We start from the raw sequence: 20,810 nt of genomic DNA on the forward strand, positions 1-20,810 counted from the left end.
CTCATGACTTTCAATAAACTAATTGGTCATACACTGTCTTTCAATCCCTGCCTCAAAATATTGTAAATTTTGCTTCCCCACCCTGTATATTTTTATAAGTTGGTTTTTTTTTTTTTTTATCAATTACTAGAAATTTCAGGCGACCCCATTTGAATTTCAGGTGACCTCATGTGGGGTCCTGACCCCAAGGTTGGAAAACACTGCTTCAGAACCTCCAAATGAGACAAGAAGCCCTGAAGCCACATTTTTTATTTAGATCCAGCAGGTATTTTACATTGCATATGCTGTTGACTTACAAAAGGTGATGTTTTTCTTCTTTCTTATTTATTTATTTATTTATTTATTTATCAATAAGAAAAGTCAGTGGGTGCCGGTGAGATTTATCAGTCATCTGAGATTTGCTGAGATGATATCAGATCACCTGCCTGCTGTTTTCCAGTTCAGCTCCAGGCTGTCCTGTGTGGGCAGAGTGTGCATACATTATTCAAATGGCTCCACGTCTGTACTTTCCCCGGAAAGAGCCTCCTCCAGGTGGGGAGGAGGGAGCGGAGTGTCCGGCAGGTGAAGGTGGAGGCGCATTCACAACAGCAGATCGCACTAAACCTGCACCCATGGACCTGAGCCAGCAGTCCGTGTTGACTTTCCTCATAACAGAAGGAGGTAAAGTCACCAAATCCGACCTGGTGCGGAAGTTCAAAGGTTCCGTTGACTCCGACGATCCGGCAGAGAAGGACCGGAACCGGGAGCTTTTCAAGACCTTCGTCAACAACGTGGCCGTCGTGAAGGAGATCGAAGGTGTCCGGTTTGTTGTCATAAGGAAGAAATATGAACCTTTACTGGAAAGTTTCCGAGCGAAGGGGAAATGTTCCGAGCAGACAGAGAAGAATCAGGATGAGTGTGTGGCAGGTGAGCAGCAGAACCTGCAGGGGAAGAGTCCTCCTGCAGGGGTCCCAGCAGCTGGTGGGCTTCAGGACCAGACAGACGGGAAGCCCTCAGAGGGACTGTCCCCAATAGAGCTGGCCCTACAGAGGAGCAATTCTGACTTTAAAGTGAAAAGAATGCTGAATTTTGAGGTCCAGAATCAGAACACAGGTGGGGTAGACTTCTCTAAAGGTCCAAAAGAGTCCACCTCAGTCCAGAACAAACCCCACGCTTTGCCCCTGAGAATGCCCCCCACTGCCACCAGAGTGGAGATCACCAAACTCAAGGGGGCCTTGGATCCAGAAAGTCCAACACTAGATGATTTCAGTATGAAGAAGAAGGCGCTGTCGCTTGTGAAGAGCACCAGTAGGACGTCTGAGGAGTCCAAAGAGTCCAGGGTCCCCTCTGTGGTCCCCCTGGATCAGTGGGAGCACGAGTGGCTGGTGAAGTGCGCGGCCGGACACTGGAGCCAGGTTTACGGCCTTCTGCTGAGAGACCACCAGCTGGCCGACAAGAAGGACTTCATGTCAGGGTTCACGGCTCTGCACTGGGCCGCCAAATGTGGAAACAGCGACATGGTCACAAAGATCATCGACATATCCAAGCAAGGTGGGGTCGACGTTGATGTTAACGCCAGAACGCACGGGGGTTACACTCCTTTGCACATCGCCGCCTTGCACGATCAGCAGTACGTCTTGGCCATGCTGGTGGGGGAGTACGGAGCCGACCCCAGCATCAGAGACAACTGTGGGAAGAGGGCGTACCACTATCTGCACAAAGGCATGTCCCAGACCATCCGAGACATGCTAGGGGAGCCCAGAGTCCAGAACCAGGGTCAAGGGCTGAGGACCACCCCGCATGAGAAGGAGGAGCTGGATCGAGAGCTGTTCCTAGATCTGTCCAAGGGCCTGCATACAATAAGTCGTCTCTTCCAGCCCAACATGACGGGCCAGAAGAAGAAGCACAAGCAGAGGCCCGCCTTTTACTCCATGAGCGACGAACAGGCCGAAGAGCGCGAGGACGCCGGCGGCCTCCGACACAGACTGGTTTCTGATGTCTTTATGTAAAATCACAGGTGTTTGTTATTTGTTTTCTTCTTTCTTCTTCTTCTGCTTTTAATGGTGGTTGAACTGCTCATTTATTTTACTGGAGTTAATAGACTTTATTCACACAGCAGCCATTTTCCTCTGACGTCACTCAAAGGTCAGAAGCACAAGTACAGGTGGCAAAAGATAACACTGGGTTACAAAAAAATGTTTTTTGCAAGTTGTCTAGGTTTTTTCAACCGAATTAGGACCATTTTGCACCGCTAAATCCCAAAATGACATCTGTTTTTCTCAATCAGGTCAGGGTTTTTTGCTAATTTGATTTTGAAAAATTGGATCTTCTCACAAAATATAATAATTAATACCAAACTAAGATTGGTAAGCACACTTTATGAAACTTGTGACTTGATTCCTGTTAGGTACAATGGTGTATTCACCGCAGATGTAGCAGAATACATCAGGCTTATTTTTGCAAGATCTTCTAGTCGAAGCCATTTCATTCACCTGTAATATTAAAAAAAACAATCATAAATTGGAAAAAGTAAAATCTTCAGAACTCGTTTATTGCAAGAAATATGAAAGAATTTTATATCATATGATGTGAAAATGCCCATAAATGTAAGCAAAAATGTTAAAAAGCCAATATGTAGCATAGTTCAGAAAGTTGACCTGATTGAGCAAAATTAATGTGATTTTTGGATTTAGCACACCAAAATTATCCTAAATCAGCTCAAAAAACTTCAACAATAAATTTGTTGTTGACCAGTGTAATATATTTTAGTGTCCATGATGTAAACGGGGGATCTAAAAAATACCACTTCCTGTTTGATTAGCAACAGAAAAGAAAATGGATAACAGAGGTGGAAACAGGCGTCAAATGACCTATTTACGGGGGAGAAAACTAAATGCACGCACGTAAGTAAAATAAGTAAAGTACCTAAAACTTTTTTGTTTTGTAGCACTATTTTCATGTTTTTTCTTATTATACCTTGTCTGAAGTACTTATTTTTTATTTTATTTTCATCTTTTAAGGTGCACATGATGCTGCAAAATAACAAAGTAATGGATAATTCTCCTCAAATGCATGAAAGTGAGAATATTTTGGAAATGTGAGGAGTAGGAAGTGCAGGCATTTGAGCTAAAATGTTGGGAGTAAAGGTACAAAGTTGTCAGAAAATAAATATAGAAGTAAAGTATAAGTACATGAAAATTCCCCTTAAGTATAGTAATAAAGTATTTCTACTCAGTTACTCCCCATTTGGTTTGTATGTTAGTCACTTCCTGGTTAATATTAACAATAATAATAATAATACATTTTATTTGTAATGCACTTTACATTTTTATCTAAAAATCTCAAAGTGCTACAGGCAGGGTACAATAAATACAGAGAATAAAAATAGAAAATAGGTAAGAGATAAAAACAGTTTAAGAATAAAAACAACAAATATTACTTTTCATAGTGTTTCGTGATATGATGAGAGATGTAAATCAATACTGAAATACTGTCTAATCACCTGACCTGTGTGTGTGTGTTGGATGTAATGTATAATACTTTTGCAGTAAATTGTAATGTCACATAATGTTAGAGGATTACCTTAACCAGAATATTTTTGCAGGGAGAAAGACAAGATGGTTAAGTTTACATTATAAGCCTGATTACCTCCAGTCTATTTCACTTCCTGCTTAGACAGACATGCACAGGTATTTCAGAATTAATCTACATCTTTACTTTTTTTTTTCTCTATTATCTGTCATGTAACACTGTCAAACTGACGTTAGTGTGAGGTCAAAGGAAAACAGCCACTGTGTGAACATGATTTAACCTTAAAGAAATGATGAATTCCTTTTTTGATGATTTATTTATCTAATATAAACCTAATGTCTATATTTTGAACTGAAATTCATATAATAGTATAATGAAAGTGTCAAAGAGTAATTTTTGAAATGTTAAAGTTATTAAATTCTTTAACGGAAATCCAAGACTTATAGACGTATAGTTCTAGTTTTTAGTGTTGATTTTGTTTGAGGTGTTTGTGAGGCACACAACTGTGAATAGTAAAAAAGAAAATCACATTATGATTCCAGTGAAATCTCAAGGTTGGCAGAGTCTGTTTGAGTTATCCTGTTGAATCACAAGTCATCCTCAAACCCAGAAATTAAACTTAACACTTCTTTCATTGTTTTCTGGTAAATTAAAAGTTGTTTTTAACTGAAGCGTTGTAAAACAGCTTCAAGCGATTAAACAGTGACTGAACATCCTGCTGTTTCTTCTCATACTGTGTGCATCCTTTTGTGGATAATCTGACTTTTACATGTGTGTTTTTGCTCAGATATAACATCAGTTTGTCTCCGTAACTGAGACGTTCAGGGGCTGTTCAAGCCATGACTTGTTTGTCTTTGTGCGGTCACCTCTTCATAAGCTGAGAGCAGTGAAGTAGTCATCGTCTCCTTTTCCAGATGTTAACGCTGAGAATGTGCTGACTTATCGGTGAATCAGTGCTCTGACAGTAACAGAGAAAACAGAGTGAAGAGACTGCAAGGACTTGCCCCTTCTTCTTCTTTTTTTTTTTTTTAATTATTTTAAATTATACATTTACATAAACATGTACTTAGATGTAAGGAACCACACAGACACAATACAAAAAAAATTATACAACAGACCTACAAACCTATCTTTTGATGGAGAAATTTGTTATTAGTATACATTATATTAACTCTTAATCAGCCCTGAGCATTGTAAAAAAAGGGTTGATAATATTATTTATCTTGTTGTTTTTTGTTTTTTTCTCTTTATTTTAATAGACTCGCCCCTTCTTTACTACAGTTCACATCAGATTAACATTATTACTAAAGCACTAAAGAGACGCACACGCCCTCTGTATGGTTGATGTTAAATGTGTTTCTTGTAGGGAAAAAAATTACTGGATTTGATAAAATTTAATATTAGCGGTGGGAGAGGCAACCAGATCATTTATTTAAGTGAAACTATGGCTAATTCGCTGTAAAAATGTTTCATTAACCCATAAAAACCCAAACATCCACTGGCCACCCAAAGCATCTACTGATCTAAAATACCTGTTGGTTCGCTAATCCGATCAATACATGTAAATAATTGGCATAAAATGCAGTTTGTCATCTTTTCATGGTCATCAGATATGACCTATTTGGACGTTCAGAGGCTCTGTAGTAAACGTGGAAACACCATCGTCTTCTACAACATTGATTCACCAGTAAAACCCATGGAGTTGGATCAATGACAGCGGATAGAAATACTTGTATTTGCATTCAGTTATTGGTATCTTTGCTGAAAAACTCACTTTTTCTTCAGTTTTCTGTTTAAATTTAATAACCTTTGAATTTACTTTGAGTTTTCACAAACATCTAAACTACGTATAGGGAATTAAATATGGGGAAATACATGATTTACAGTGGAAAATACAAAATGCAGAGGGTAATGTTGTAATAATTGATGATAAATCACTTCAGTAAAGGTTAAATAGAAAAATTAATATGAGAACTGCCACAAAACTAGCACGGGGTCTTTATGGGTTAAAAAAAGAAACATGCCAAGTGTTACTCAAGTAAACTTTTACATATTATCAGCAAAATGTAGATAAAAGTAGAAAATGTGAGCATCATCAGTGAGCAGTGAAATTAGTAACTATGACTGTCAAACAAATGTGAAGTAAAAGGTGATGTAGAAGGGAAATAGGAAGCTGCAGAAAATGGAAATGCTCAAGTCAAAATACCTGTCTATTATGTACATACTTTTGCATATAAACAGGTGTTTGTTCTTTCTAAAATCTCATTTCCTAATCTATGACTAAATCATGTACAGTAAATCTCAATCTTGCTGCTCAAGACGTGCCTTGTTTAACATAGCGTTGCTGTCATTGTCTTGTTTTCCAGTAGTTAAAAGTCTATTGGTTTTATAAAAGCTCCAGTAAAAACAAATTAAATCAAATCTGTTCAGTTTAGACGACTCACCACTTCTTTGCATCACTTTAGATCAGATAAATTATTAACATTTACATTAAAGTATTAAGAAGAGTTCCACACCCATTGTGTTCCTGGAAATTTGACTGATAATAAACATTACTAGAAAAGGGGAAGAAAAGGTGTGTCATTCATGAAGGCGTGTGCAGGTGCTCAATAAATCATTACAGTTCCTGGCTCGGATCCATCTGCCGGCGTGTTAAGACAGCTGGGATTCAGCAATGCAAGCAGCTGACTGGCTATGAGTGTGTGTCTGCATGTGTGTGTGGTTGGTTTAAAGCAGGGGTGTCGCACTCATTTTAGTTCAGGGGCCACATTCAGCCCAATAATGTCAAGAGGGCTGGACCAGTAAAAACAATGACTGAAAAATGTCATATTACATTATGAAAATGTTTGCACAACTTTCCTTAAAAATGTGAATAACATGAACAAGCTGACATTTCTTAAGAAAAGTAAGTGCAATTTTAACTATTTTATGCCTCAATTTATCATTTACACACTTACATGACAACTTACAGATCACAGATGATCTACAAATACACAAAACATTTAGTACCAGGCAGAATATTGGTAAAATTCCACTTATTTTTCTTATAGATATTCAGATTGTGAGTGTAAAGCTGCCTCTGATACATAGTGATACCAGAATATTTAATTGTTATATTAATATAACAAAGTGTTCTATCTGCAATCTTCTCTTTTACCTTATTTTAACTGATTAGATTGACAGACAGAACATTGGTCAAATTATACTTCTCTTAAGACATTTTAGATTGTTCATATTTGTTCAGATTATTTACATTTTTTGTGAAAGGATAGATTATAAATGTAAATATTTTCATCTAATATTACCTTTTTGTTTTTTCTCTAAAACTAAGAAAAAAATCACAATTTATAGGTTATTATGGTAGTATTTTACTGGTCTGACCCAATCATGTTGGGCTGAATGTGGAACCTGAACTTAAATGATTTTAATGTCCTTGGCTGTTAATATCTTCAGGTGGGCTGGTTTTGGCCCGCAGGCCTTATGTTTGATACCTGCGGCTTAAAGCAGTGCTTCTCAACAGGTCTGGCTTCAGGACCCACTGTCACCCCTAAATGACAAGCCATGACCCAAACTGATTAAACTTCTCAAATGTATTTAATGAAAAGATGGTGTGTTTTAAACCTGAGATAATACAGAATATCAAAGTATGAACACACAGAAGACAAGTTTAATGTAGTGCTGTCAAACAGTTAAAATTTTTAATCAGATTAATCGCAGGGTTGCTTAATTTCGATTAATCAGGATTAAATGTCATTCATTTTTACTCTACAGGGTGTCCCATAAGTCTCCATACATAGGAGACATAATACATTCCATACATATATGGTTCTAACATGTATTTCTTTAAATTTCTTCTTTATAGTTCTTCAGCAGTGGAGGACACGCATTGAAATGTGTTCCCGACAAAATGGCAGTCATATAGAGCATATTATATAAATAAAAATGGTTTATGTCAAGAAACGTTTATTTGTCCTATGTATGGAGACTTATGGGACACCCTGTATATTAATGACGTTTAATTTTGCATGAGCAAACAGACTCAAGAAAGAAGGGAATATATATATGCACTTTACAGGTTTATTAAACACCTTCAACAGTTTCAACAAAACAATTTGAAACGACTGTTCCGTCTTGTTTTTTTTGTCCTCATATTTCCATCCAGAGGGTCAACATGCTGTTTAGTGTCTTCCATCTTTATTGGTCGGTTCTGCTGCCTGTCACTACTGGCCATTTGTTGATGTGCGACAGTAACTCTACTTGGACAAACTGACCCAAATGTGTTGGCAGAGACGTTCAGAGTCATTCTGCACTCCTGATGGGTTGTGTTAAAATTTTTAATCAGATTAATCATGATGATGGATTAATCCACGTTAATTTTGACAGCTCTAGTTTCATGATAAACAAAATGACCAGCAGGTGGTGATGCTAACTATGAAAATATTCCCTTTAACACTAAATTAGGACCATTTGAAGCAAAACCAAAAAGTGTACTCAAATAAAAATGTGCCTTCAGGTACTTATTCAAGCATTAATCATAAAGATGACATAACGATGAGAATGTTTCAGTAACAGCCGTTTTTAACACACTGTGTTTTCATGCAAAATGAATTCAATTAATAAAGTGCAACTAGTGTTTCTTCATATTATTTTTTGCCCAAGAAAAGGCCCGTGACCCACTGAAAATGGTACTGAGATCCACTTTTGGGTCACCACCCACCAGTTGAGAATCACTGGCATAAAGTGTGCTCATGGTATCCCAGGTTTCTTCAGGTTGAGTGGCTACATGAAGACATGAAGCAGCAGAGGAGAGCAGAGCTGCTTTCATCCCATAAACTGCCTCGTCTGTCTGTAGTTCATGCTTCTCAGTAGATGCGGCTGTGTGTGTTGTCGTGCAGGTGTGGACGACAGGAAGACCTTTGAGTGTTTTAGACTGACATGTTCATCTGCAGCCTGTTTGGGAAATATGAAAATGTTATGCATTCTGTTCCACACTTGGTCATTCATCTGTCTCCGAGCGCCTTGGGTGGGCTCCCACTGTGTGTCTCATGCCATCTGATGTCACTTCCCCAGCAGCGTACATTGTCTTTACGTCAAGTCGATGTTTCATCTCTGGGCCTCCGGCTTTCATTAAGCAAATGTTCCTGCTCTGCTGCTGCTGCTGTGAGGAGAAAGGTCAGAGGAAAGATGTGAGGTCAGAGGAAAGAGCCAGAGAAGGGGAGAAGGAAATAAAGCCTTTAGATCTGGAAAAGCAGAAATATAATGGAAATGTACGGCAGAGAAAGATACAGCCTACTTTAACCCATAAAGACCCAGTGCTACTTTGTGTCAGTTCCCAAATGAATTTTTCCTCTATATTTACCCTCTTATATGATTAATCACCATTTATTATAATAGTATCCTCTTTATTTTGTATTTTTCCAGTGAAAATCTGGTATTTTCTTATATTTAACCAGAAAGACCAAGTGCTGCTTTTGTGTCAGTTCCCAAATAAATTTTTCTCTATATTTAACCTTTCTTATATGATTTATCACCATTTACTGTAAAAAATTTTCTCTTTATTTCATGTTTTTTTTGGTGAAAATCATGTATTTTCCTGTATTTAATTCAATGATCATGTTGGTGTTTATAAAATCTCAGATTAAAATTGAGGATTATTATATCTGAAATAGAAAAAACTGAAGAAAAAGTGACTTTCTGCAAAGATGTAAATAACTGGATGTAAATAATTGGTGTAAAATGCAGTTTGTCATCTTTTCACGGTCATCAGATATGACTCATTTGGACGTTCAGAGGCTCCGTAGGGAACGTGGAAACACTGTCATCTTCTACAACATTGATTCACCAGTAAAACCCATGGAGTTGGATCAATGACAGTGGATGGAGATGCTTGTTTTTATGTTCAGTTAATGATATATTTTACTGAAAAAGTCACTTTTTCCTCAGTTTTCTCTGTTTCTGATATAATATCCCTCAACTTTAAACTGAGCTTTTATGAAAATCTACATGATCGGTAAGTTAAATATAGAAAAATACCAGATTTTCACTGAAAAATGCAAAATACAGCAGGTATTTATTATAAGAAATAATAAACTTAAGAAAGGTTAAAAAGAGACTATTCATTTGGAAACAGGCACAAAAGTACAACTGGGTTTTAATGGGTTGAGAATATTTGCCTTCCATTTAGTATGTCTTTCCTGCAGTGCACGGTAAAGAAGAGGCAGTGAATCTTATTAATTTAACACCAGAGTTGTCGGCAGTGGTGGCTCATCAATAGAGGGCGCTAGAGTGCTGCCCCACCTGTCTCACATGAAGAAGATGATAGGAATCACATAAAATAATAATAAAATAAAAATTAAAAAAAATCCATGAATATTTAAATAAACAAGCTATACATGATACAGCTCTTGGGAACTGTGTATTTTTGTGCATTCAACTATAGTTTAAAAATGTTTTCGGTCATTTAGTGAAGAGTTAACTGACATGTTTCTTGTTTGGGGTGCAAAGATCTGCACCCAAGCATCGCCCACAAGAATAAATGTCACATCCCAAAAAGAATCAAGACCTACCTCAGAAATGGAATGTCCCACAAGATCATGTAAACCAGGGGTGAACACACTTTTTTTTTTTCCTTTTTTTTTTCCACTTTTTTGTTTGTTTTTTTTCTACTTACTTTTGCCCCCCATCCCCCCACCCACCCCCTTCGGACGACAACTTTATTTTTAATTACAGCATTTTAAAAAAAAATTTTGTTTTGTTTTTTGGGGGTTTTTATGTAAAGAAAATGTTTTTTTTTTCTTTTTTGTTTCCTTTTTTGTTTTTCTTTTCTTTTGTATTTTACCCACCAGCAGTTTTTTGAGTTTTTGTATTTCATTTTGTTGCTTTTTTATGGGGTTTTATGTTATTTCTTTTTTTTTTTTTTTGTCTTTTTTTGTACTTTTTAGGAAAATTGTCTTTTTTTTTTTAACTTTTTTTTTTCTACTTACTTTTTCCCACCACCACCCCCCCTCTTTGGAGGACAACTTTATTTTTAATTACAGCATTTTATTTTATTTTTTTAAATTATTTTGTTTTTACTTTTTTGTTTGTTTTTTCCACTCACTTTTACCCGCAACCACCCCCCCCCCTTCAGAGAGTTGTTTTGTTTTTTTTTAATGTTTTTAACTTTTTTTTTGTTTTTAACTTTTTTTGTCTTTTGTATGTTTTTTTTATTTTTTTGTATGTTTTTTTTGTATGTTTTTTTATTTTGAAATTTTTTTCCTTTCTTTTCTACTTTTTCCCGCCACCACCCCCCCCTCTTTGGAGGACAACTTTATTTTTAATTACAGCATTGTTTTTTATTATTTTTTTTTTATTATTTTGTTTTGACTTTTTTGTTTTTTCTACTCACTTTTACCCGCCACCACCCCCCCTCTTCGGAGAGTTGGTTGGTTTTTTTAATGTTTTGTATGTTTTTAACTTTTTTTTTTGTTTTTATATTTTTTTGTTTTTTCTTTTTTAAATTTTTGTATGGTTTTTTTTTTTTTTTTTTGTATGTTTTTTTGTTTGATTTTTTCTTTTTTTTTCTTTTTTATATTTTTTATTTTTATTCTTTTTTGTTTGTTTATTTTTTTTATTTTTTATGTTTTTTTTTCATTTTTTCTTTTTGCTTGTTTTTATATTTTTTATGTTTTTTTTATTTTTTTGTATGTTTTTTTAGTTTTTAAAAATGTTTTTGGTTTTTTTTTGTATGGTTTTTTTTTTACTTTTTTATGTTTTTTTTTTATTTTTTTTAAGTTTTTGTTTGGGTTTTTTGTTTTTTTTTCAATTTTTTATGTTTTGCAATTTTTAAAAATTTTTTGTATGTTTTTTTAATTTTTGTGTGTTTTTTTAATTTTTGTATGTTTTTTTTGTTTGTTGTTTTCCTTTGATGTTTTTTGTATGTTTTTTATTTAAATTTTTTTCTTTTTTCATGTTTTTTTTTTTTGTTTGTTTTTTTTTATTATTATTTTTCATTTTTTTTGTCTGTTTTTTTAATTTTTTAAAATTGTTTCCTTTTTTTGAATGTTTTTTTTTACTGTTTTTGTATGTTTTTTGTATGTTTTTTATTTTTGTTTGTTTTTCTTTTTTTTAATGGTTTTTTTTTTCTTTTTGGGGTTTTTAAAAAAAATTTTAAATTTTTAAATTTTTTTTTCTTTTTTTTGAATGTTTTTTTTTTTTTTTTAACTTTTTTTGTAAGGTTTTTTTTGTTTGTTTTTTTATTTTTTGTATGTTTTTTTGTTTGATTTTTTTCTTTTTAATTTTTTTTCTTTTTATATTTTTCTTTTTATTCTTTTTTGTTTATTTTTTATTTTTTATGTGTTTTTTTTTATTTTTTCTTTTTGTTTGTTTTTATATTTTTTATGTTTTTTATTTTTTTGTATGTTTTGTTAGTTTTTTTTTTAAAAATTGTTTTTTTTTCTTTTTGTATGTTTTTTTTTACTTTTTTGTATGTTTCTTTTTTTAGTTTTTTTTTTCTTTTTTGTTTGGGTTTTTTGTTTTTTTTCAATTTTTTATGTTTTGTAATTTTTAAAATTTTTTTGTATGTTTTTTAAATTTTTGTATGTTTTTTTTGTTTGTTGTTTTTCTTTTGATGTTTTTTGTATGTTTTTTATTTAATTTTTTTTCTTTTTATGTTTTTATTCCTTTTTTGTTTGTTTTTTCATTTTTATTATTTTTCTTTTTTCTTTTTTGTCTGTTTTTTAATTTTTTTAAATTGTTTTCTTTTTTTGAATTTTTTTTTTTTTTTTTTTTACTTTTTTTGAATGTTTTTTGTGTTTTTTTTATTTTTGTTTGTTTTTCTTTTTTTTAATGTTTTTTTATTTTTTGTTTTTGTTTTTTTTTTTTAATTAAAAAAAAAATCTAATTTTTTTTTTCTTTTTTTTTTCTTTTTTTAAACTTTTTTTGTAAGGTTTTTTTTTTTTTTTTTTTTTTTTTTTTTTTACAGCAGGAAGGGGGTCTCTGCCTATGAGGTGGCCTCTATCAAGTCTGACAATGCATCCCCCAGCCCTCCGCCAGGGGAGGAGGGCCAGGGGATGCATTTCCAGCCCGAATGGTCATGGGCCACCAGAGAGCCAGAGGCAGAGGGAAGGGGGCCTCTGCCTCTGGTTCTGAGGTGGTCTATGACTTTTTGGACCAACGACACAGGCCCCTGCCCTCCGCCAGAGGAGGGGGGCAAGGGGCTGCATCTTGGGCCCCAACAGTCATGGGCCACCAGAGAGCCAGAGGCAGAGGGAAGGGGGCCTCTGCCTCTGGCTCTGTGGTGGCCTCTGACTTTCTGGGCAGACAATACCCCCCCCTACCTTCCGCCAGAAGAGGAGGGCAGGGGGCTGCATGCCAGGTGTCTGGCCCTTTCATTGGCCACCAGAGAGGACGGGGGCCTCAGTGATGGGGTCCAAGCAGCCACACCGAGACGGTGTGGAGAGGGGCAGGGGCTACCTGAACCCCAGTGATGGGGGTCAGACGGCCACACTGACTCCCAACAGGGGCCACCTGAACCCCAGCACTGGGGAGAAAGCGGCCACGGAGGACATGGGCTGCCTCAACCCCAGCGATGGGGGGAAGGTGACTGATTCCTCGGTCCGTGGGGATGGGGGCTGCCTGAACCCCAGTGATGGGGTCCAAGCAGCCACACCGTCTCCCCTTGGAGATGGTGTGGAGAGGGGCAGGGACCACCTGAACCCCAGTGATGGGGGTCAGACGGCCACACTGACTCCCAACAGGGGCTACCTGAACTCCAGCGCTAGGGGGAAAGCGGCCACGGAGGACAGGGGCCGCCTCATTCCCAATGATGGGGGGAAGGCGGCGGACCACTCGCTCCGTGGGGACGGGGGCTACCTGAACCCCAGTGAGGGCAAGGGGCTGCATCTTGGGCCCAGCGATGGGGGCAGGCGCCCAATCCCTCACTCCATGGGGACTGCCTGGAGTGGTGGTGACAAAGGGGTCTCCTCGGTTCAACTTTGGCTGTAAAGTAAGAAAATAAAGTCAGTATGGAGGGAGAAATGATTTTCAATTTTCAATTCAAGGTAGATAAACTTAGTGTGTATTCAATAAGTCCTGAAGTTTTAAGTGGAGGTTGAAGTAGTATCTGCTGAATCAGAGTGACCGTCTTAAGTTTTCAGGTAAATATGTCAGTTTTGTCTTCCTTTGAACAAACCTGGACCACTAACACCAAACGTTTGTTTAGATATAATCATCCATGTGCACCACAGCGATCAAATAATTTTACAGAAAAACCTGTTTAACTATAATCAAAGTACAAATATTTGAATGATTTCAGTAAAGGAGTGGAAAGTTTGAGTTTGATTAAGTAATCTTAAATGGTTTACAGCAGCTTTTTAATCACTACAGTAGAGGTGGAAGCACCTGGGTAAACCAGGACATGTGACACATTTCTGTACTTCTACCACTTAATACCAACACATTATTATCATCACCAGCCCCTCTTTTGTCTGCTTTGAAACGCAGATCACTGTTTATGCTGTTAGGTAGGAGTTAGCTGATGTTTTTTTCTAGCTAGGAAATGTTCCATGTGGTTCAGTCCACCTCTGTCCTCTGTTTGAACTGGACTGAGAGAAGCTGCTGTTGTGTCTGTGCATGTGTTCAGATTAAAGACAAGGTGCTACTGACTTTATCTGACTGGATAACTGAGTGGATGCCCTTTAACTCCTATTGTGTGTGTGTGTGTGTGTGTGTGTGTGTGTGTGTGTGTGTGTGTGTGTGTGTGTGTGTTCTGACTGTCAGAGGTCTGGGTGGACACTGGACATGTGCTGACATTCCTTCAGGCAGAGTTCAGAGTTCAGTGTGCAGCCACTAATCTGAGCATCTGGTGAAGCACTGAGTCATCACACCTCCTGCAGAATGACCACCTTCACCCAGGTGTCCAGAGCCCTCCAGCACTACCTCTTACACTTTACTGCTTTTTCTTTTTTTTTGTGGTGGTGGTGGTGGTGGTAGGGGTGTCTTTGTTTCATTCTATTTTCATTCCCCCCCTCCTTGTTGAAGGAGGAGGACATAGTCAGTGATTATGAGCAGAAGAGCTCCTCATTACCCAGAGCTGGAGCTGGTTCACACTGCTTCTGTAACGATGCCTTCGCCTAATTACAGCACAATTAGTGTCCAACAAAGATCGCACTCTTTTAGAAACGAAAAGAGGCATGTTATGGCCCTGCTGCCTCCAGTGCACAATCTGATTCAGACGATTTATGTGGTAAATTATAAGATTATTAATGTGGCATTCAACTGTCAAACCTCACAGGAAATATATCAGTGTGTATCAATACTTTATCAATATCATTCAGTATATTTATAATAGTTTTAAGATAAGATAAGTTAGGCTAAGGTAAGCCAAGGATTGGTTAAGTAAGGTAAACTAATAAGATAAGATAAGATATATGGTGAATTAACAGAAAAACTCCAAAAATAAAGTGTAGAATAACAGGCAGTAGCATTCGAGAGTGAAACAGGAAATATAGAAGAATCTGTTATTTATGTGACTTGTACATACACACATATTATATACATAATTTAAATATAGTTGTACATGATGTTGGCATTGATGTGATATGGGGATTTACTGTGAACTTTACAATGAATTTTAAACATTTCTGTAGTATTAATAAGTCGTCATAACACATTAGAAAAAAGCTCAACAGTGACTTGTTACATGCAAAATGGTGAGTTCACAAAAAGAGTTAAATGTATGTAAAAGTTCAAAAGATTTCACATTAATATATCTAGTTAATACATTTAAGTTTAATATATGAGTAGCAGCCAATGACATTTTAAATATAATAAAGACAGTGATGTAATAACTTGCCAATTATGTAGTAAAGGTTTGGAACCAATAATAGAATTTTGCTAATAATATATGTTATCATGTTATTGGCTGAATCCCTTTGATACAGGTTATCTCTAAATTGCACATATTTCAGTTTCACACATTTTGATATTTTTTAAATACATGTCTGTATGCTAATGTGTTGTTGTTAGTTGTAAGTGCACCATCGCTGGGAGAGACCACCTGTAATTTCATGCACAACCTGTGTAATGACAATAAAGCCTATTCTATTCTATTCTATTCTATTCTATTCTATTCTATTCTATTCTATTCTATTCTATTCTATTCTATTCTATTCTAATGTTATGGGCCTAGTGTTAAAAAAATTCCTTTGAAAATGTAATAACTGCAACCGTTAATGTAATAATACATAAATAGGACTGGATTAGAAATATCTAGAAATAAAATACTTTTTTTTTGTAGTTTTTGTGCAGTTTGCTCATCAAAAACAGGTTCAATAAAAAGAAAATCTAACAAAAACGAAGTAAAAAAAAAAAAATCGATAAAAAAACTAAGTTAAAAAAAATATTTAGATAGATAGATAGATAGATAGATAGATAGATTCATAGACAGTCATCATATTCATTCATCAAGGACATGCCCCATGTAGCTCTAACTCTCCTTATTTATGGTTGTAAGAGCCAATTTGAGAATTATTTGTTGTGCAAAATATGTATTTAGAATATTGTTTATTTGCTTACACTTGTAGATTCATAACTTAATATATGGATGAATATTGTTTACACACATTTCCGGTTAAAGAAAATGCCAGTGGAAATGCTGATTGACAGTGGGTTCAAAAAAATGATGAGGTGCAGGATGTTACTGTGCCTGAAGGGGGCAGGAGAGAGCTGAGAGGAACAACAACACCGGCAGAAGCCCAAATGTCACATGAGCTGCCAATTAGTAACAGATATTAATTAAATATCAATAGAGCTGCTGATTCTGGGTCAATGAGGCAAGAAATCTGTGCTCAAGTCTACTTTTAAAAATCCATCTGTTTCTGTTTCCTGTTTTATTTCTCTTTACAGGCACATAATGTTGCACATATATTACATTCCACTGTACATACTGTTTTCACATTTCTTCTTTTATATATAATGTATATTTTCTTATAGTGTGTTTTATATTTATATCTGTGTATTTAAGTTCAGCCAAGTACTTCCTGTCTAAATTTCGTAAAGTGTACACATAATGACAATAAACCTTGAATCTTATCTTGGTGAACTGACCTGATCTCTAGACTTGCCTGTTTTTGGTAATTACTCTATTTATTATAGATTATTTCATACTTTAAACACTATGACACTCATCAGATCGTTGTTTTCAGTCGTTCCATGCAGACTGTATCTGAAGGGTTTCATGTGATTCTTTTACTGGATGTTGAACAAACATTATGTGATTATGAGAGTTTTAAAAGTGTAAAGATGATCATAAAGAAGAACAATAAATACACACAGTATCTATGTTTATTTACATTACATCAAACACAGAATATGAACACATATGTAAAATTCAGAGACTACAGGTGTGTTCATTTTTTCATACATTGAGCTGTGTTATCATTTTCATCTTGTTGCATCTTTTATGCTGTTTTTGTTTCTTTGGGTCTTTTATGATACTTTGTCTTTTTATTTTGTGTCTTTTGGATCTTGCTGCTTATTTTCCTTTTTTCGCATGTTACATCGTTTACATCACTTTTCATTGTTTTCATCTTGTTACATATTTTACATCATTTTTTTTATATCTTGTTGCATGTTTAATCACTTCTATCTTGTGTGTTTCCTGTCATTTTTGTCTTGCTCCTTATTTGACGCTTGTCATGTCATGTCGTTTTGTGTCTTTAATGTCATTTTCGACTTGTTGCGTCTTTTACACCTTTTGCATAATTTTTGTCTACTTGCATCTTCTTCGTCTTGTTGCTTCTTTCTTATTGCATCTTTTGTTTTTGTCTCGACGCATAATTTGTGAAAAGTTTATTGCAGAATATGAACAAATAATGCTCAATTCAGAGACTACAGGTGTGTGTTTTCATACACTGCACTGTTTTGTTGTCATTTTCATCGTTTCCTTTTTGTCTTATTGAGCCTTTTATTACATTTTGTCTTGCATTTGTACTTTTGTTACATCTTTGTGTCTTACATAATTTTCATTTCATTTTACACTTGTCTTGTCATTTTCACCTTGTGACGTCTTTACACATTTTACATTTTTGTCTATTTGCACCTTTTTTCGTCTTGTGTCTTTTGTTGCATCTTTGTTTTTATGTCTCCATACATCCTTTGTAAAAAGTTCTAAATCACAAATAACATGTTTTCATCAACTTTGACTCACTGTAAACATCACATCATTATCAAAACACTGATATGAAGACTGTTCCATATTTTTATTTATTTATTTATTTATTTATTTATTTATTCTTAATTTATTCTGAATATGCAACAAGACAAAGTAATCTTACTTAGTCCTTAGAAATAAAACAGTAAGAAGTCATGGAAAAAAAAACAAAACTTATACATATACATGGCTTCATTTGCGCATTCAACTGTTTTTTTTTATTATTATGAATCTAAATTCATATGAAATATCAAACTGTAAAATAAAAACCAAGGGTCTAGTCTCATCTCCAGCTGCACTGACTATAGAAATGGTGGCACCAAACATAAACCACTCTTCATATGAATATTTCAGGTAACCTATATCTGCAGAATACATACAGGCAATGCACTTATTCCAGGTCCGGATGCCATCACCCCCATGTATTTTTAAAAACAGAAGAAAAAAAAAAAAAAAAGAAGAGCACCCTATTTTGAGAGGGAGAGCTTAATTTATTCACAATCAGAACATTATGGAATTTACAACTCCAAACAGGCACAAAAACCAACTCAAACTCTCAACAGAAAACACGAACAGGTGAGAAATAACAGGAAGAAAAGTGGATTTACTTAGAAAAAGTCTCTGCTGTCAGATTATTGAAATATGTCTTTCCTTCTCGGCTTTAAAAGAGATTGAGTTCATATCAAAGTCGAAGACTAAACAAACGTAATCCTACTTTAAAAACAGCCCCCGCCTTTTTCCTGACCTTAACAAAACTGAGTGAGTGGCAGAAATGACTCAGGAAGTTGTCAAATGTTTGTATGCACACATGACGGAGTCGTGTTTATCCATGTGCTGCTTCTTTAGGAAGCCTTTGTCTCCGTGTTCTGTCCGTTTTTACTTCATTTATCTTCTTTCTTTCTCCAAAACGTCGGTCTTCTGCATACTTTAGAATTCCAGCGGGTTACAGGGAACAACACCAGAGCCTTTTCTAACTGTTCGGCCCCACGTCAGCACAAAGGCCAAAACAAACACACATTTGTTTAGCTGACTGAAACGGACAGAGTCGTAAATCTCCAGGGAAATATTTAAAGGGGTTGGCGTCGGCAGAGAAACATGAGAATATCTCTGAGTTTCCAGTGAAAACCCAGCACTTTTAACCATTTACACATCCACTGCTTGGACATTTTCTCTTACAATTTTTTTTTTTTTTTTCAAGCAGAGGCTGGAAATAGCGTTCTACATGGGTCACTTTTCTTTTTTTATTCCAGCTTCATGGGGGGGCTTTATTGAAAACTTAACACAGCAAACGCCAAGTGGAGTTCTGTCTTTGTTCAACATCACATAAAACAATGAATCGCACACACACATTCTGCACAAAACTCTGACGTAAAGCACCACTCACATCTCTCCCCACTGTGTCTGGAATATTTCATATCAATGAAATGGTTTTCTATTCATAAACTAGTGAAAAAACAAGCTGATTAGGAAACAGACGCACCGGTCAGACGTGAGAACGGGAAGGTCCTTGATTCAAGTGTAATTCATTCAGTTACAGAGGAACTAAGGCTAATGAGTAAGTTTCATAAACTTCAAAGTGTGTACAAGGGGGCTACATTGTGGAGGTAGAGAAAAGAAAATTAGTTTAAGACATCTGAAGGAAGGTTTTCTCCTAAAAAAAGCGTATTTCAAGTATCACGTGTCACTTCTGCGACAAAGGGAGAAGAAAATATTCAGTGATTTATCTGTTGCTTCTTCCACATTGAGCAACTGGTCCAGCATGAAATCATCGAAGACATAATTTACATTAGGCAAGAACTTAACATGAAATGCAACTTAATGTTCCTGGTGTATTCGTGTACCTTTAAAACTAATAAAAAGAAAGAAAAAGAACAAAAAAATAAGTGGATGGAGTAAGGCTTTTGCTTAAAATTGAGAAATTATGTTGAAAACAATCTGGTTTGAAGAAACGTGCATTTATATATCATTACAAAGTGCTTTTTCATTCACCTTTTTTGGTTTTTAGTGCCTTAATTTGAGACATTTAAAAATATGAACATTGAAAAAACAGATCTACATGTATTGTACATTATTATTATTGTTATTTTACTGACATGATACAGTACGCCGGCCTTCGCTCCGGCTTCGTCTTCTGTTACTGCGGTTCTCCTATGGGTCAACAAACAACCTTAAAGCTTATGATAGGTTTCCATGGTTACAGACACGGGGGTGTAGCGTTATTGTCTGAATGGAAAGTTAAGGACAGTTGCTGAATCGCTTGCAGGGGTCGCAGAGTTTTCATCACAGCAGCTCTAATGGAAGAGTGATCCACAGCAATGTGAAAAATCAAGGCAACGCTGAACAGATTGTGCTGATGATGAGCTGCGTTCGGGTGGATGATGCTCGACAGTTCTGGACGTCCAGGTTCAAATAAACCTGCTGGTACATGATAAAAAAGGATGAGGACAGTTTCATCGCTTTAGTTATGTACCACCTTAAAGTTCAAACAGCTGAACGGCATGATGGATGGACTGGTGGCCCACTCACACTCAGATAAAAAGGACAGAGTCAGAAAAGGGTGCAAAGGGACTGAAATGTCACTGTCTCTACGAGGCAAACTCAGTCTGAAAGGTTCAGCCCAAACTCTCTGCGAGTGCAGGGAGACATTTTACAAACAGGAACAAACTGTCACGTCTTCATCTGTCATTAAAGACAGAACCGAGGGAGAGCATCCGTGGATTTCTGCCGCTCTGTTGAATCGTCACTGGTTGAGGCCGCTGTGAAGGGCCTCCAGCTGCTCCTCTCCCAGCCTCTGCTTCTCCTCTAGGTCCTTCTGCCGGATCAGCAGCGATGCCTTGGTCTGGACGAAGCGCCGGTAGTCGTGCAGCTGCTCGGCGGACAGCTGGCGAGACAGGAAGGTGGAGACCTGGCTCTCTCGGCGGTCCAGGTTATCCTTCAGATCTTTGGCGTCCTCCCTCTGTTTGCACAGCAGACGGTGGCGGCTGTCCAGAGATTGCTGAGACAAAGAGACAGAAAGTGGGTTAAAGATGGCGGAGGTCCAGATACGGGGCTGACACCTGCTTACAGAACATCAATATTTCTAATGTCAAAAGCCTTGTTAAGTCTCCTC

The 20,810-nt window shown here is 36.2% G+C and overlaps 2 protein-coding genes across 3 annotated transcripts in view; one reads left to right on the top strand and one right to left on the bottom strand.

The window, feature by feature from the left end:
- Window positions 1-553: 553 nt before the first annotated feature.
- On the top strand, window positions 554-2,254 carry sowahaa (sosondowah ankyrin repeat domain family member Aa). Its single transcript, XM_030154982.1, has one exon. The coding sequence runs from the start codon at window positions 612-614 to the stop codon at window positions 1,986-1,988; it is 1,377 nt and encodes a 458-aa protein (XP_030010842.1). The 5' UTR covers window positions 554-611; the 3' UTR covers window positions 1,989-2,254.
- A 15,917-nt stretch (window positions 2,255-18,171) lies between these two features.
- The window catches only part of shroom1 (shroom family member 1), a 46,947-nt gene continuing 44,308 nt past the window's right edge, over window positions 18,172-20,810 (bottom strand). For both annotated transcript variants that reach the window (XM_030154969.1, XM_030154970.1), the window contains exon 9: window positions 18,172-20,696. In XM_030154969.1, the coding sequence (XP_030010829.1) occupies window positions 20,442-20,696 (255 nt within the window). In that variant the 3' untranslated portion in view covers window positions 18,172-20,441. The remainder of the gene's footprint in view (window positions 20,697-20,810) is intronic.

The sequence above is a fragment of the Sphaeramia orbicularis genome, chromosome 14 (assembly GCF_902148855.1).
Source record: "Sphaeramia orbicularis chromosome 14, fSphaOr1.1, whole genome shotgun sequence".
NCBI lineage: Eukaryota > Metazoa > Chordata > Actinopteri > Kurtiformes > Apogonidae > Sphaeramia > Sphaeramia orbicularis.

What these genes read in the sequence shown, in the direction of transcription:
- sowahaa (XM_030154982.1), top strand. Translation starts at nt 612, where the DNA reads ATGGACCTGAGCCAGCAGTCCGTGTTGACTTTCCTCATAACAGAAGGA.